Raw genomic sequence first — 17,961 nt, 5'->3', positions numbered from 1 at the left:
TTCCCTTACGGCGCGGTTCGGGTGTCCAACGATATATGAGACAGATACTGCGCCACATCCTTCCCCCCAAAACCAGTTATTATTATTATTGAACCGCACTGCAAGGGAAGGAATAAAAGAGGGAGTGAAAGAAGTGTGACGTTCCAGAAGAGCTGCTATCTCAGCAGGTGGAACGCCAGGTTGTAGCGCGCGCTCAACAGCGCCCATTCGCTGGAAACCGGTGACCGCCACAAAGCTACAGGCGCGGTATGCGAGATTTTGAAGAAATCGTATGCTTCGCTTGCCAGGGTCGCGGACACATCGCCAGGTTCTGCCAAAACGTGCGCCGTGGGGAGCCACAAAGAGAAGCAGGCGAGACACGCCCTAAGCAAGCCTACAGCGGGGCTCCAGATACCGAGACAAAAAACTAGTTAGTCCTCCCCAGCCTGAGGAGCGTGGGGAGGGAGCAGTGGATGATGAGGTGGTGGTAGTTTGTGTGGCCGACGAGGCATGCCCTGTTGTGCGTTGCAAGTTAAATGGTTGTTGCATGGAATTGTTGATAGATACGGGGTCAAAGGTGACATTGCTTAAGGAGAGCAGTTTTAACACGCTTCGAAGGAAGGGGGACCGCGAGGTGTTGGAAGCGTCTGGTGGTATGGCAACCAAATTTGTAGGCATAACGGGGGATCCTCTTGGCATAAGTGGACTCTACCGGTTACACTTCTCTCTCGGCGGAATTGCATTGGAGCACCCCTGCTACGTATGCCCGGACACGGTGTCTCTGCCAAACGGAGTGTCAGGTATATTAGGGCAGGATTTTTTGAGAAAAGGGAAGGTAGTAGTCTCATTCTCTGAGGAAGAGGTTAATGCGGGCGGCTCAAAAGTTCCGTTTTTGAACAGGAGAGGGGCTGAGATTCGCATTACCGATATTGACACCCGTCAAACAGTGGGATCATTGGAGAAGGTATATTCGCGGGTTGCCGTCAGGCTGGTCGATGAGGCAGTCGTCCTTCCTTGGTCGGAGCACATTTTGTACGCGTTTGTGCCTTCAGATGTAGAGAGCGGCGCCGTGGGAGTGCTTGAGCCGGTCGACTCTCTCAGCAATGGCCTGAAGGCAGCCGCGTGCCTCGTGACAGTTAATGACGCCCACAGAGTGCCCCTACGGGTGGTTAACTGTAGCCAGCAGCCACTGAGCCTTCCCAAGAACAAAACATTGGCTTTCTTCACCTCTGCGATAGAGAAACGTGAGCCCACCGATACGGTACTCGCAACTGTAGAGCATGCTAGTCCTTCGGCTGCTCCAAAGGTGTCGTTCGATCTTTCTCACGTAAAATCCAGGGAGAGGGAGGCTCTGGTTGGTTTGCTGAACGACTACTCGGAGGTATTCGCCGCGTCCAACCTGGATTTGGGCTGCTGTGGCGTTATAAAGCACAGGATAGAAACCGGCACTTCATCGCCCGTTTACCAGCGTGCGTACAGGATTCCTTACTCCCAACGTGAGGAGATGGAGCGGCAGGTGCAGGACCTGATTGATCGCGGCATTGTCGAACACTCAAAGTTACCCTGGGGAGCACCAGCACTATTGGTGGAAAAGCCAGATGGCTCGTATCGATTGGTAGTGGACTACCGCAAACCAAATGCCGTAACTCGCATCGATCCATACCCCATCCCCAATATACAGGAGACGCTTTCTCAGCTGGGCTCTGCCAGGTACTTCACGGTAGTGGACATGGCGGCGGGATTCTGGCAGATAGCAATGGATCCGGCAGATGCCGAGAAAACGGCATTCAACACGCCCTCAGGGCACTATGAATGGAAAAGAATGCCGATGGGTCTGGCCAACAGCCCTGCTGTCTGGCAGAGAACCGCTGATGTTATCCTGGCAGGTCTTCTGGGGAGGCTGTGCTTCGTGTATATGGATGACATAATCATATACAGTGACAGTTTTGAGAACCATTTGCGCGATATTGAGCAGGTTTTGGTGCGACTAAGAGGAGCGGGTCTCAAGCTGAAGCCCTCTAAGTGCCAATTCCTCAAAAACGAGGTGAAATACCTCGGGCACGTTGTTTCAGCTGACGGCGTGCGACCGGACCCTGAGAAACTAAGGTGTGTCTCGGATTTTCCCTCCCCGACTAGCGTCCGCCAGGTCCGGCAGTTTCTCGGCCTGATCGGTTACTACCGAAGGCACATAGAGGGGTTCGCCAAGCTCGCTAAGCCGCTCACCGCCTTAACAGCCAAAAATGTCGCCTTTCGCTGGGACGAAAACGCGGAGGATGCTTTTGGGGCCCTGAAAAGGAAGCTAATGAGTGCACCGCTGTTGCGCCACCCGGATTTTAATTTGCCCTTCGTTATGGCCACAGATGCGTCAAAGTTCGCAGTTGGTGCCGTGCTATCTCAGGTTGTCGAGGGCAAAGAACATCCCGTTGCTTTTGCTAGCCGACAGCTGAGCCCCACAGAGCAAAAGTACGGAGCTACGGAAAGGGAGTGCCTCGCCGTTGTCTGGGCAGTAAAGCACTTCAGATGCTACCTTTACGGCCGCAAATTCAAGCTAGTCACGGACTGCCATCCTCTGAAATGGGTGATGACTGTCAGGGACCCTAGCTCGCGACTCGCCAGATGGAATCTACACCTGCAGGAATACTGCTTTGAAGTTGAGCACAAGTCAGGAAAGACACATCTGAATGCTGATGCACTCAGCCGCACAGCTGCCGTGGCAGCTATAGATGAGTTTGTCCCCGTAGTCGACCCCGCTGAATTACGCACAGAGCAGTGCAAAGATCCTGACCTGAAGCGAATAATCGAAAGCTTAGAGGGCACACCGTCTCACCCCGAACAGCTAGGTTATTTCATTGGCAAAGACGGCACCCTGTGTCGGCGCACGAGGCCAACCAGGAAAGGGAGACCAGAGAAAACCGCTTGGGAGAGAGTTGTCATACCTCGGTCGTGGACAGAAAGGGTTCTTCGCGCGTTTCACGATGCGCCATGCGCCGGTCATTCTGGCGTAGCGAAGACACGCAGGCGTGTGGAGCGTTTGTACTTTTGGAGTGGCATGCGACAGGATGTTAGAGACTACTGTGCGAAGTTTCATTCCTGTCTCGAAAGAAAAACACCCAAGGGACAAAGACCAGCTCCAATTCAGCCGTTCCCTGAGGTTTCGGCTCCCTTCGAGCGGACAGGTATGGACATAATGGGCCCATTGCCCACGACCACTTCCGGAAACAAGTACATTTTAGTATTTGTCGATCACCTTTCAAAATACGCGGAAGCGGTAGCACCCCCAGATCAGAAGGCAGACACGGTTGCAAGAGCATTTGTCGAACAGATCGTGCTCCGACATGGACCCCCGAGGCAACTCTTGACAGATCGGGGAACGAACTTCGTGTCGCAGCTAATGAGGAGAGTTTGCGAGCTGCTTAAGATCGCTAAGAAGCAGACAACACCGTACCATCCGGCTTGCAACGGCGCGGTGGAGCGACTGAACCAAACCGTGGCCGGGTTCCTGTCGCATTTTGTTTCGCGCGACCAGCGGGACTGGGACTTGTGGCTCCCGTATGCAATGTTTGCCTACAATTCCGCAGCACACGAGAGCACGGGCGAATCGCCATTCTTTCTTCTCTACGGCCGAGACCCGGACCAGCCTAGTGAAGTGCCAGAGGGCCCCCGTCGTGTCCCATACGCTTCACTGGACGACTATAAGGTGGAGCTAGAATCGCGCTTGCAAGTGGCGAGGGACATCGCAAAGGAGGCCTTAAAGAAAGCGGCGAAGCGCAGGAAGGAGGTGCACGATCGCAGTGCTAGAGACGCGCCGTTTGATGTGGGGGACAGCGTGTACATTGAAAACTGCCAAAGGCAGATTGGGCTAGCTTTCCCCGGTAAACTTCAGAGTCCGAGACGTGAACCGGCGCTTGATAAGGATACACGCAAATCGCCTCAAGTCGGCACCGGTTCAGTATTCACGAAATGAGGAAAGGGAAAGCGCGGATTTTGATGGGGACAGAAGTGAAGCGGAGCGCGAAGATAGTTCGCAAGAAACGCCCTCTCCTGCATTTGTTCGGCAGGCGCCAGAGGTGATGGCCGGAATGCCACCGGATTTACTTCATGCATTGCTAGAACAAGAAGAAGCGCGCGAGGTTGCCGCGCAGATAACGCCAGGAGAGGCTCCTGCCACGAGCCCTCGCGAGTCCCAAAGCAGACAAAGGGTCACAGACTTACTTAGTATGACTCATGAAGGCCGATATCCGCTGCGAAATCGGAAAGCTAAGTCGGACTAATGGCGTAAACAGAGCGGAGTTGTGAACTGGTTAGAATTGTGTAATGCCGCAGCTCATAACATTGCTATGTGCTTATGTGTTAAGTTATCGGAGTTGGTAGTTAAACCTTTCTGTCATTAAGTAACACCTTCACAGGAGAGCATGCGGAGCGCAGGCAGAACCTGCCCTACTTCCTTTCGTTATCTATATTTTTGTCTGTGCCGTGATCGTGCTAGAAGTGGGAGCTCCTTTGTAACTGTGGTAAATTTATTTCGTCGAGTTTGGACTAGAAAGGAGAGACTTGGGTGCTGAGTTTCATGTTTATTTGTAAAAGAAGATCAGTGCTGCCCCTGGAGAGGCCAGTTATGACAGCGGAGGCATATGGTGTTGTGCAGTGGTGTTGAGTGCAGCGAAAAGTGTTTTGTCGGACGCACTGTGCGAGGCGATTCAGAAAGACAAGGGGAGCTGCATGGACTCAAATGTTCGGAGAACATTCTTCTGGAGGGTGAGCGAGTGTGACGTTCCTTGTGTGTGCTACGAGCGTCCGCGTTCGACGGCGCGGCGTAGACGGAGCCCCCAGTGGCGGCGAAAGCACAACCGGACCCCCTTTCATGTTTCTACTGTATATGGCTGCAAGCAACTTGAGTGAGATTGCTTTTGGGCCTGCCGCCGTGGACCGCACGGAGACGACCCAGATGACAGCGGCATCATCAATTACCGAGCCATACTCGTTGAGAGTGACGACCAGAACGAAGGGGTTTAAGCCCAACCGGACCCCCTTTCCATAGTGTCGGCACGAGACGAACGCCGCCGCCGCGGGGAGACGGGCGTTATCTTCCCCAATTGCCGTGGCCGTTCCAGGGGGGCCTCGTTTCGGCGGGCCTGGCCCCGTGGCAAGACGGTGGGCATCATCAATCAACCCTCCTGAGCACATCCCAGGACAAGGGACCACTTTCCCGGCCTTTTAGTGACCTCGCGTTCCGGCCTTGAGGGGCGAGTGTCATTTGATGGAGAACGGAGGCCGGTGACCCGCGGGAACCGACAGCGGGCCAGAGCGCGCCTTACCACAGCTGACGCTATGCGCTACCTCGACGACAACCTTCTTTCCCTCGGACTCAACACGTGAGGGGGGCGAGACCATAAGTGCGGTGGTGTGTTTGTGCGCCCAAGTGAAAGCCCTAGCCCCCCCCCCACTCCGGCGTGGGCGTCCTCACCCTAGGGAGTGTGGGGATAAGAGGATATAAAAGTCGACAAGGAGTACCGAAGAAGCACGCTCAGGACGACATCGTTCGCCAAGGGGGCCTTCAGCGCCGAAGCCCGACGGCGTGCAGCTTCTGCCAGCAACCGTTCGAGCTCAACTCCGGAGCCCCTCCATCGTGCCCATGAAGTCGTCGGCACGTAAGCTCGGACGCCCCAGCCTCTGAATCTTAATCATGTATAATTATTGAATACATCTGTTTGTTTAAACTGAGCCATACGGTGTCTCATTGCCTCTCCGTCCCGTGTGGACCTGTGCATTATGGGGGGTCATTACAGAAGAAAGGAACAAAAAGGTGCGGGTTCGAACCCGACCGCGGCGTCTGCGTTTTTATGGAGGAAAAACGCTAAGGCGCCCGTATGCTGTGCGATGTCAGTGCACGTTAAAGATCCCCAGGTGGTCGAAATTATTCCGGAGCCCTCCACTACGGCACTTCTTTCACTCCCTCCTTTATCTCTTCCCTTACGGCGCGGTTCAGGTGTCCAACGATATATGAGACAGATACTGCGCCATTTCCTTTCACCCAAAACCAATTATTATTATTAAAAAGGTGCCGTAGTGGAGGGCTCTGGAATAATTTCGACCACATGGGGACCTTTAACGTGCACCGAAATCGCACAGCACACGGGTGCCTTTGCGTCTCGCCTCCATCGAAACGCGGCAGCAGCGGTCGGGATCGGACCTGAGAACTCCGGATCAGTAGCCAAGCGCCCTAACCACTGAGCGATGCATCGCGGCGGGGCAAACAAGATGTCAGTGTGCGTTAAAGATCCCAGGTGGTAGAAAATATTCCGGAGCCCTCCACCTTTTCCTTCCTTTTCTCTGTCAGCCCCCTCCTTTCATGTTAAAAATCCCAGGTGGTGGTAATTATTCCGGAGCCCTCCACTACGGCACCTCTCCCTTCCTTTCTTCTGTCAGTCCCTCCTTTATCGCTTCTCTTACGGCGCGGTTCAGGCAAGATAACCGCCGGTCCTTAAGGGTAACGGTGTGGATTCGAAGAGAAAGTAAGCGTAGCAGGGGGCGGCAGAAGGTTAGGTGGGGAGATGAGTAAGAATTTTGCAGGCAAAGGGTGGATGCAGCTGGCAAAGGGCAGGGTTAATTGGAGAGACATGGAAGATGCCTTTGCCCTGCAATGAGTGTAGTCAGGCTGATGATGATGATGAACAAATTTTTCCGCCTTTGCCTTCTGTAGGCTTCTTGCTGTCAGCTCGATGACATTTATTCGGGCGCTCATTGATTGCCTGGTTTACCCGATATATTTTTTCGGACAAAAAGTATGGTGGGGCAACCAGAAAAAGAATGTAAACCAATATGCCCCTGCCTGTGCCACTAAGTATAACAGGACAAGAGGAGTATTGAAGCATGTCGATAACATTAGACGATGCGCAGTTAAAGCTTGCCTTTATACCGAACCTGAAGTCGCCTGTCGCGTCTCTAACAGTAACGCCGCTTTTTAAATGATTTCATCTGTCTTACTATGAGGACACTTCTGCATGCCACGAAATGAGAGAATTGCACTAAAAGCTATCGCTGCAAAATCGCATTCTGAGCCCCTTTGCACAAGTACTCATCTATCAATATACGCCAACATGATCCAGCAGCACTGTTATTTTCATGATATTTAATGACATTAATAGCCATTGTAATCATCGAGATCATCGCTTTGTCTGCTTCCCGGAAAAGCTGCTCCCAGTAGCTCGCGGCGTGTGGCAAAGGCGGACACTTGTTTCCCTTGTCCTCTCCGTGTCTTCTCCCTTGGTTGTGTTCGGCATGAGCTTAGAAGGAATGTTACGGACATGCACCACGCATTAGGTATGTAAGAGACTATATACTTGGTTCCTACAGGCGGGGCTAGGGCATCGGCGCTCGAGCCGAACGCCAGGTTTGAAATGTATTCAATCTAAACGGCGAATTGCAGCAGAAACTGGCGCGGGCGCGAGAAAGCGGCGGAGAGGTAATGGTGGCGATGTGGCGCCGGTACCGACACAGCCTTTGTCCAAATTTTAGAGCACATGGGGACTCCTTTTAATCTTTGTACAGGGGCTTTTGTAGCGTCTGTGTAAGTCCGAATATTCAGAAGAGTGAGGTCTAGAATTACTATTCTCTCCACGAGGCCTGTTGATTTACAACAATCCACACTTTATGCATCAAAAGAGAGCTTCCTTAGCTGTAAACAGTGCACACAGAGTATACTTTATCTCTGAAATTTATATCATTGCAGCTGGATCCAATTGACGCCATTTACTCTCCACATTTTTGTGTGTCGACAGCAGCCACTTGAAAGATGACTGGTGCGAGCGTTACCAGGACATAAGTCCTAAGGTGCGCATGGTTTTTGATTTTCCCAGATATTGTGGCGCTTCAATTTTCAACACTTTTTTCCGTCAAACGATCACAGGGTAGACGCAGGTGCCCGCGATTAAAACGGCTTGCCTCCGTTCGTAACCCCCTCTCCTCAGACAGCCCCTTACAGTGCTGCTGTCGTCTTCATTGCGGGAACTCTCATGTGAGCTAGTGTCCTTTAAAGCATTGGGTCGTGCATGGCGATATATGCGCACAGGCGTGTTCCATGCGAGAAATGCTGCATTTGCTTAGATAATCTATAGAGACTCCCGCTCGGACTCTACCCTGCTTCACTGCAGCAGCGTCGGTTCACTGTTCACTGAGAAGCTGTAGCTGCCAGGAAGCAGTGGCACGGCTTATCATCAGGGCCGCATTGCGCGCGTATTTTTTGTAATGTAAAAAAATGCTTAAACTCGTGTGCGACATTTATCAGCGCTCTTCCTTTTCTATTCATGTCATTATCAGAAATTCCCATTGAAGATTACTATCGCTGGAAGCCTGCATACTTCTCGGACGAAACATGGCGTAAACTCCCGGATGACGTCAAGAAGCGCTACGATGGGAACGTCGAAAAAGATGGATCAATAAAGGAAAGGAAAGTTTGTACTCATTTTATAAGTTAAATCATATTAATTATAATTTCTCATCGCTTCTAGAACCTTAGTTGTGTTTGACTGATTTGTCGAGAGCTGTATCATCATTGTAATATTTGTCAAATCAGGCGTGCAGTGAAAGCATCATTGTTATTCTGGGGTAGTTGAATAGCATCGTGTTTCTAGCACGCCAAAACAGAAACTGGAGAATAGTTGGCTGCGTTTATACTTTTTGAAATGCGTGCTTTTTGGTTTTGTGTGTTTTTGCCTACAGGAAGCCTAGTTGTGGCACTCGGCTTGGAGATGCTATGTGACCAGGCACTGTATGCTCCGAAATCTTATGCCACAAAAGAGTGCGATGAGATCCGGCGACTTGAGTTGCAAACGCTGGCTGTGGCTCGGTGGCTCGGCATCCTGTCTGCTAAGGTTGTGAGCAGGAGGAAACGTTTCTCCGTCATCATTTCTGCCAGAGAGGAAAGCGGTGCAGTAGGAAGCACTGGGGAAGGCCCGAAGCGGAGGCGGGAGCAAGAGGTAGCGAAAGAGGGGGATTGGGGGATTCGACATGCTCGAAACGGGAGTAATAGAGTGACTCTCCGCTTAATATGTGGTCCCGGGTTCGTACCCCGGACCAGGACGAATTTTTCTTCAACCGCGAAGTTCCTGAGAAAGCTGTATAGCTAACCTTTGTAGTCGTATGGCTGCGTATGGGTGAATGCCAGTGAGTAATGTACCCTTATTACAAATATACTCCACCTTGGGGAAACATCTCAGCAGGTATATGTGTAAGTTGTTAATCAGACTCTATGCTGGAAGTTTCGAATGGGGAGCATGCATAGCGAACACGTCTAAAACTGGCGCCTCCAGCGCTGGTGCGGATTTTGTGGTTTCGGACATCAGTATTTCCGCTCCTGCGACACGTCGTGTCCAAGTGCCGTAAGGCGAAGCTATAATTCTGCCTTGGCGCTCCGACCCAGTGACACTCAGCCGTCGCAGAATTCTTAGTAATTAGGAAACTGACACGGCCGGATGGACCTTGTAGGCAACGTGCTAAAAAAATAGAGGGACACTAAAGCTATGCCTTAAGGGTATGACGAACGCCACAGCGTTAATGGTTATTTGCTCCATTCTTTCGTAATTAACGTCTCTTTCTAATCACACATACTCATTAGCATACTTAGGCAGGCACACTAGAACACGTGAAACACAAGAAGACACTCGAACCCTTCCCTTAACCAAGTAAAAACGAAAGTGCCTCTTTGGCCTAGGGATAGCGTATCTGACTTGCAACCCATGGCTCATGGCTTTGATTTCCAGTATATTGCAGCAGTTTATTTAAACCATAGTTAATTTACATTCCTACGTGTTATGATGACATTTCAGGCATGCTAATACCTCATATAGTTAAATATAAATATGGTTTTTGGTCGTTTTCATTCCACGGGTGAACGTGTGACCTTCAGAACGCTGCCGACCAATCCTTAATTAGTGCGACAACGCGCACGGCTTTTCTTCTGAACGTCTGCTTTGCACTGTCGCATTAGCTCTGATTTCCTTTCTTTCTGCTTTTTTCTCAGTTCCATTCAAAGTAACTTCATGGTGTACAAACAACGAGCCATTTGGCAAGTACAGTATTAAATAATATGCTTATGAGGAGAAGGATATGAACAGGCAGTTTCACCGCCTTAAAGACAGAAATGCATTCATATTCAGCTTAGAAAGAAAGTAGAGTGACACTCCGTCCAAAGTCACTTGCAGAGAGAACTCACCTTTCGGGGCACACTTAGCATCTTCAGGTTTGACGGGATGGGGTGCGCGAGGCGCTATTCGGAGCTTCGTGGTGTACGGTGATGGAAGACAGCCTGCAGATTTGTTTACCTTGCCTGGCGTGTTTGCATACTCCAAGGTTCTTAAATCTATCGCACCAGTGGGGTTGGCCTTTGAGTTAGCGACCCTCGAATTCTCAAAATCGGCTGGATGATCCCGGAATGCTGCACGAGAGCACAGAGAAAGAAATTCGGCATTAGTGCATGTTGGCCGAGGCTTGAATCTCCCGAGGTTTTAAAATGACGCGTGACAAACCTGCATTCCCTGCTCTTGAAGCAGGCGCCCCGGCATTTCACTGCTGCCTTTGACATAAGGAACAGTGATGCGGCTTGGTTTGGAGGCTGGGTAGTTTGCTCTCTTTTCAGCTTGCAGTTAAGGCGTCAGACACCCATAGTGATAAGTTCGTGTTGTCGTTTCGGCAGAGATCACCCAAGATGCTTCCTCTTTCTAGCTTTGGTTCCATTTGTGAGAAGCATTTTTTTCTTAGCTTTCGTCAGCGGAATGAGGCCTTGGTTGCTTTGCGTGTTGTCGAATATTTTGATCGCAATTTTAGAAAGTACTCAGAATAAGTGGGTTTGCTTTAAACAGGGAATGCCAATTATGGTCCTTTTCACTGCAATTGCCTGTCAAGAAAACAATCAGTTGATTGCCTCATATCGCAGGGTGAGCTTCGTGTCCGGTTTTTATAAGTATACAAGAATGTCTTCTCCTGCGGAGTTCTTTAGGATGGCAAGACAGTCATGCATGGTATAACGTGGGTAGATTCGTGAAACAGCCGACACTGGGCCCCCTTCATTTTTAATATGCTGCCGCGCTTCAGATAGACCAGCTTGCGGGCCCACACAAGTGTAATATCGCATTAAGTAGCAGGCCAATACATAACTCGCCCCTGTTGTTTAAAGAAGCACCCGATGCATTTCTTCTCTTTCTTTCCTAAATATTTTGGCTGTTCTGGCCCGTTTGCTTTCATAAGCAACTACCCACAGACCCTTCCTGAGAAAACGGACGCACTTCCCGAAAGAATATTTGTGTCAGCGGTCGGACCACACCAACAGTCGATTCGAGAACCTCTATAAGGGTTACGCTCCAGCGGCCAAATTAGGTAAGCATGCTCTTGCCTTATGAAACCCTTTTTACAGCGAAAGCTGTAATAGCTTTGTTATAAGCCATTTAGGGGGTACAACGGCAGCCGTAGAGCGTAACGTTATGCGGGCAGCTTTTTGAATATGTGCAGTCTTCGTTGTCTCCTCGTTGTATATTAGTTTGTCTGCAAGTAACGTTGGAGCGCACGTGTGCGGTGTTTCTTGCATGCGCACGTAGCCGCGTTCGCTCGTGTATCTGCTCGTGTTTTATCTCTGGCGGAGCCTCCTGAGCCCCCGCAGCTCGACGCTGCTGACAGGCCGCGCCCATGGTAGCCGAGTTTTAGAGTCAGACCTGTGCTCCTCGGGTACAGCGTCCGATTTCATATGGAAGGGACTTAACTACGTGGTTATATGGCGATAACTATGGTAGTTTGACCTTGTGTCATATGACTATGACCATTGCGTACCTGACCTTGAGCTTTAATTTGAGACAGTTGAGACAATATTTAACACAGCTGTCGCCCGTTAACTACGTTGAATCCTCGTTGAACCCCAGCCATTTTTTTAATGCGAAAGCATTTCTTGCCCCATGAGTGGCGTGGACAAGATGTGTCACCACGGGCAGTGGACAGAGCGTGTCTTCATGAACTGTCGATCGTCTAGTAAGCGTGTGATTATGATTGGTAATGATTAATGTACATTCAATGAAAAGTGTAAATGACCACATTGCTAGATAAAATTATTGATGAAATAATGAACAAATTATTTCGCTAATTGCTCCGTGTAATGCGCCAAATTAGTGAATTAATAGTAATTCCTGCGATTGAGCAAAGACTAAACGTTGTAATGTAATTGACTGGTTACTAGCTAATAAACTAATTGTTTGATTACTTGAATGATCAATAAAGTAATTCATGAAAGTTGACAAAACTACATAGTTATGTATTATAAATTGACTGACAGAAAATAACTCAATTAAACGAATCGAGAAAAATAACCATAAATAATTAATTACATTACTAAGTAATAGAGGCCGCAATGGAACTCGCAAAGCTTTCGCATTTCCGCATGTACAGATTTAAGGGCACGTCATAATTTTTTACAGTGAAGGCTATAATAACTTTGTACAAGCGATTTAATAAAAGCAATTTAAGAGGTACGATAGCAGCTGTGTAACGCTTAGCGCGGTAGGTGAACACCACCTCCTTGTGCCACAAAGCGCTACTGAGGTGTCCACTGACTCACGAGGGAGCTAGTAGAGAGTGTCCAAATTTTCTGGATGTGACATTTGAGCGAGGCCCCGCCCGCTTGGTTGTTGAACAGTTGACACTGTACCTGAAATGATTCAGCATTTTTCGGATGTGTCTCCTCTTTTCGCCTCTCCTGATTCATGTGCATTCACACTTTGTTCGAGGTCCATCCAGTGACGAGGCAGAGATTGTGGTACGGAATGACAGTTCGGTAAAGATTGCATTCTGCACTCCTATCGCCTTGCTCTCGCGTTACGTTGCATGCGCATACCTGGCCGTAAGAGATAAAGGGTAATTGGGAAAGTTAGATAAAGTTAAGGTTGACAAAAACAATAAGCTACGAGGCAAGATACGTTAATTTAATAATAAAAATTCGCGTTCAAACGTTTACCCTTCCTGGAGGTGCTCCGAAATACCGAAATTTTACGGCATAGGACATGGCGAATTTGATGGTGATGTCTTTGGAATCGTATATGGTTCTCTCGACTCCATTTCCGTTTAAAGCGCGGGAAGAAACAACGAAGAAGAGTGCTTTCGATAAAAACCTCTGCCGTGGGACATAAACAGATCACTTCATCCGTATAGAGTTTTAACTAGGTCTGCGTTGTAAGATTTATGACTTTGTGTTCGGGCAGAGAGTTCCATCATAGTTGCTTATATGCCATATTTACTCGCATAATTTATTTCTGGAAAAATATCTGAAAATTTTAGGCGTGCGTATATTACGTCGAGCAATATATTGAGAAACAAAATTGAAAGCGACAAGAGCTGTGCGGAGCTGGTGGAATAAGCACGTCATCCGGTACGACACAGCTTCAGAATAAAAAAACAAACTCTTGAGCCCGGCTTCCATAGTCAGGAGCGCAGTCGGCTACTTATATTTTAAAACCGAGCCTATTAACTCACGTGGCTGCCGATAAATAGGCTCCAGGACAGTAGAACTAGAGTTCACTTTAGCACAACTCGCAGTACTAAACGAGAAGCCCAACGGCAGCAAGTTGCTATATTGCGCAGTAAGGCAGATAGATGGTCATGGGTAACCCTGCGTTACCTGGCGTTGTTTCTAATGGTTCACATATCCCTCGCGGGGCATTTGTACTGGCTGTTCGTCCGATAAGGTGAGCTATGGCAGCCTCGACAATCGATAGATACGCCTTTTATAGTACGGCGTAGTTCTTTCGGCATTCGGATAGAAGCGTCTCTGGCATACGCTGCTGCCATCAGCAGGCCGTGCGCAAAAAGAAGGGGCGCTCTATTGCGTGAAATAAAAAAAAAGCAGTTTTCAAAGCCAAGCAAGCAGAGGCGCCCGTTTTGCGAGAGCGTCTGTAATGCGAGTAAATACGGAACTCAAAAAAAGCATTTGCATAGACCACAAATATTTGGCCCGTGTGGCAGTTACCCAAGATTCTATGCGCGTGACTACAACGCCGCTGTCACTTAGAGTGGGTTTTTTGTATATTGCTCTCTCGTTATGCAACTTGCGAAGTATTGGCAACAGAAATTGTGTGGGTCGTACAAATATCATCAGGTGTGAAGGCGTCCAGTTTGCGCTTCTGGATTAACGTTGAACAGTCAGGCTTCAATATGTTGCACCAAAATTTCGGCGGATGGGCGTTTTGAACTTCACCAGCTTCCTTAAGTCGCTACACGCGGCATGACACGATCCCGGGATCTTTGGTCAGCCTTTTGCCACCGTAACGAATGCGTCCCAGCGGCATATCCATCGTTAAACGTTTGTTGTGCACCTACACATTCTGCGCGCTAATATTCAATGCCTTTAGGCTGTTTTCGGTCATCAGAGTGACTGGTGTGGCAGCGACTTCCTTTAGACTATTCGGAGTTCCGGCCTGCTTATTTGTGCAGAACAGAAAATTCGTGCGTGAATTGAATGTGCCAGTCGGCCTTGCGAACGAGAGAAGAGACTACGCTCACTACCCGTTGTTCGCGGGTAAAGTAAGTGATTAAAAAAGTGGTTTTGTGAGATACTGTGATCGCTTATAAGCGGTCATGCCGGCTACGCTGGCGCATGTCATGAAACAAACGCGATAAATTAACAACTGCCGTTATTTTCTAAAATTTCCTAATTGTTTTTAAGTTTACCCTGTAGTTGTTAGCTGCAATTAGCATTGCTTAGTGCGGCCTCCGTGCATCCAACATTTCTCATCAGTAGAGGTGGGTGAATATCCGAAATCTTTAGATAGCTCATCGGATGCCCTTGTATTCATTTCGCTGAGCGAATCAAGTAGTACATGTTCAAATTGCTTCCAAACGAATCGACTGCGCTGTTAGGTTTTCCAGTAGTTTCCGAATATTTGGCAGCAAGTTCAAACAGAGACGCCGTAGTTACCTTTTTTTAGAAGACAGTTTAAAAAAAAAGAACATTTGTACACAGAAATTCTTGACAAAAGCATTTTTGAGCGGAAAACCGTTTATGATCGCATTTTTGTGCATAATGTAAGACTTCATTATAACAATCAATGTATACGCAGATCGTGCGACCGAAGGAAACTCAGAGCGAATGCCCGCCTGTGCCCGAATGCTTCCGGACTACCGGGAGGCTCCTGGGAGCGGAAGGCAGGATCGGCCCGAAGAGCCGGCCTCATGGGAAGAGCAGCTTGACGAAAAACGTAAGTTTACGATTCGCGACTGACACGAGACTTGAACACAGGCCTGCATAGAGCAGTGCATATAGTTATTGATGCCGCAGTATTTTGAAGATACGAACAGTATTTTTTTTATCGAGACCTGGCCTTTTTAGTTAGGTGGTTTACCAACAAAGCTGCTACGCTTTAGATATTTAACCATCTAAAAATATGCCTAAAATCGTTTTTGTAGCTTGCGATGGAAGCAGAACGGTTGCCCGTACTGACACCGCATTAGCCGACGTGGAGAGGAAGGTAAGTGAAGCATACACGGACGTTTACAATACCTTTCTTGGCGTGCATTGGCAGGTGCTCTCTATTTTTAAAGGGTGCAATCGCGGCCCAGAATGAACTAACCAAGCAGTAAAGCACTGGCAGCGCACGGCGGATGACGGCATTCGTTAATTAAAAGAGTATAAGTTGCAAAATATCAGTGCGATGACATTAGTGTTTACGTAAGGAGTAGAATGCGCCATAGATGTCATAAAATTCGGTGATTAAACGAGAGTGGTCACGTGACCCTGTGACGTCACCGCAACCTGCCCACCACGTTGTGAGCACAGCTATCTGCAGCTAGCAGTCCGAATATGACGATTGGTGCACCGGCAACTTTAGAGAAAATGACGCAAACACGCACGAAAGTTGCAGCAGAAACTGTAGCAGATGTGATCTAATGCTATCCCATTCCACTCTAAAGGTAGCTTAAGCGTCACCAGAGTTTCGATTTGGTTTATGGGGGTTCAACGTCCCAAAGCGACTCAGGCTATGAGAGACGCCGTAGTGAAGGGCTCCTGAGATTTCGACCACCTGAGGTTCTTTAACGTGCACTGACATCGCACGTCCCCTGAGTTTCATTCTTTCCGTATTCTAACTGGCAAGACTGTCCTTCCATTTACTATATATAGGTCTCCTCGCAGAATTCGATGATCCTGTATTGCGGATTCGTCCTTTCTATGCTTGAGTGCATGAAACTCAGCACCATACTAAGTGCAGCGAAATGTTTCCTTTCGGCAGCTTTAAAACGCTGAGAATCGGAAGATGGCTGACATCGCAAAACAACTAAGGGAGGGGACACAAATGCTTGTGTCTTGTTCCTTCATGTTTTTCAATTACCCATTAGCTCAAACCATCACCGTTCTAAGTCTCCCGTAGAACTTCTGGGTAACATGCCACATGTAGGAAGTGGTTTCTGAAGCAGGGCAAGCCATTTAATCTCTTGGAACTTGATTCACCTTGATGCAGAGGCTGCAACGTTACTTGCCCAAAAAACTGCACGAAGACGACGGGACGAAAAGAGACACAGAAACGGACACACCTCTCTTTTCTTGTACCATCATCTTCACGCAGATTTTTTGCAATCACTATGAACCGACCAGCCCAACATCATGTCTAAAAACAACTTTTAAACCTCGCTGCCCCGTAAACCTACAGCTACCAGCGATCGCCATCCCTGGTCTTTTGAAAGCAAACATTGCTTCTTGCCACTCTATGCATGCGTGCCTAACGCAGGCATTCGAGGCCGGTTGGGAGACTCACAGAGAAAGCCCGCCTTCGAGTTCCGCCGATGCGCTTCCGGACCATTGGGAGGCTCCTGCGAGCAGCGGTCGGGACCTGTCCGAAGAGCCGTCCTCACGGGTTGAGCAACACGAGGAAAAACGTAAGTGTACGATTCGCGATTGACTTGAGACTGGAACAGAGGCCTGCAGGGAGGAGTGCATATAGTTATTGATACCACAGTAATTAGAAAAAAGAACATGCAAAGGCCTCTAGCTGCTTGCTTCGCTAATCTACGATACATAATGAGAAACCAGTATTCATTCTTTTCGCGCACGCCGTTGCTCATGAAGATGTGAAGCATGTCCTTGTGACGTACTCACATCGGAGGGAATTCCTTTCCTATGTAGCGGCGACCGCCCATCACGTGACCGACGTTCCTCAACACACTTTAGTGGTGTGGGCGGGGTCGGGAGCCAGATGGTCGTTTTTCTCTGCAAAGCGATGGAAGGTTGCTTTCAGTATGAAGAATGTTTCTGGTACGTGGTTAGAACATTTTGCTATCGGCGGCAGACGTTTACGGGATGCATGCATCTGTTCGAAAAAAAACACTATTTTTGAAGCATGCCTTGTCACTCATTCGGCTTGTATCAGCGGATGGACCATGTGCAGCATGTAGAGTATGGAGCGGATGGGCATACAGTTGAACCTCGTTGTAACGACGTTGAAGGGCTCGGTGGTTACTTCGTTATAGCCATAGTTTCAGTATAGCCCATGTTGACCGAAGTTCCAACTGGAATCGTTATTGCTTTGTTATATCCGTTGTTTTGTTATAAAGAATTTCGTTGTAACGAGGTTCGACTGTATTTTGGTTGCTTTTTCGGGATATGCACGATGTAAATCGTATAAATCTTGAAAAAAAATGTCAAGTACATTTAGAAAACAGCGATACCTGCTTGAACTCAATACTCAGTCCAAAAATTGATCACGTCATGTGCGTTCGAAATCACCCGACAAATCATAGTGCACGTCAATTTATGTGTTATATATACTTAATCACCACTCCGTGTAAGCGTTTTCATGCGTTTTTGGTGGGCACAAGCTTCGGCCGGTGCAGCTATCTGTACCACACTTCAGAAACGCCAACTTCACTCTTCTGGCGGGCTGCACGAGTCAACCCATTTTCACGCGTATGTTTATTTTTTTTTGAAGGGGGGGGGGGGGGGGCTACCGTACACTTAATCGC

General features: G+C 48.7%; 1 protein-coding gene and 1 long non-coding RNA gene across 2 annotated transcripts in view; one reads left to right on the top strand and one right to left on the bottom strand.

Annotated features, from left to right (window-relative positions):
- LOC144112814 (uncharacterized) overlaps positions 1 to 17,961 on the top strand; it is a 59,602-nt gene that overhangs the window by 28,533 nt on the left and 13,108 nt on the right. Inside the window, exons 16-17 of the mRNA XM_077645630.1 lie at positions 15,069 to 15,206; positions 16,731 to 16,878. Of these exons, the coding sequence (XP_077501756.1) occupies positions 15,069 to 15,198 (130 nt within the window). The 3' untranslated portion in view covers positions 15,199 to 15,206; positions 16,731 to 16,878. The remainder of the gene's footprint in view (positions 1 to 15,068; positions 15,207 to 16,730; positions 16,879 to 17,961) is intronic.
- On the bottom strand, positions 16,708 to 17,202 carry LOC144094089 (uncharacterized). The gene is made up of 2 exons (XR_013306409.1): positions 17,099 to 17,202; positions 16,708 to 16,921 (listed from the first exon to the last, which is right to left on the bottom strand). It is a non-coding gene; the product is annotated as an uncharacterized LOC144094089 (long non-coding RNA).

This window comes from Amblyomma americanum, chromosome 1, assembly GCF_052857255.1.
Source record: "Amblyomma americanum isolate KBUSLIRL-KWMA chromosome 1, ASM5285725v1, whole genome shotgun sequence".
NCBI lineage: Eukaryota > Metazoa > Arthropoda > Arachnida > Ixodida > Ixodidae > Amblyomma > Amblyomma americanum.
The sequence above is the reverse complement of the archived record's forward strand: the minus strand, read 5'-3'. Positions and strand labels throughout refer to the sequence as shown.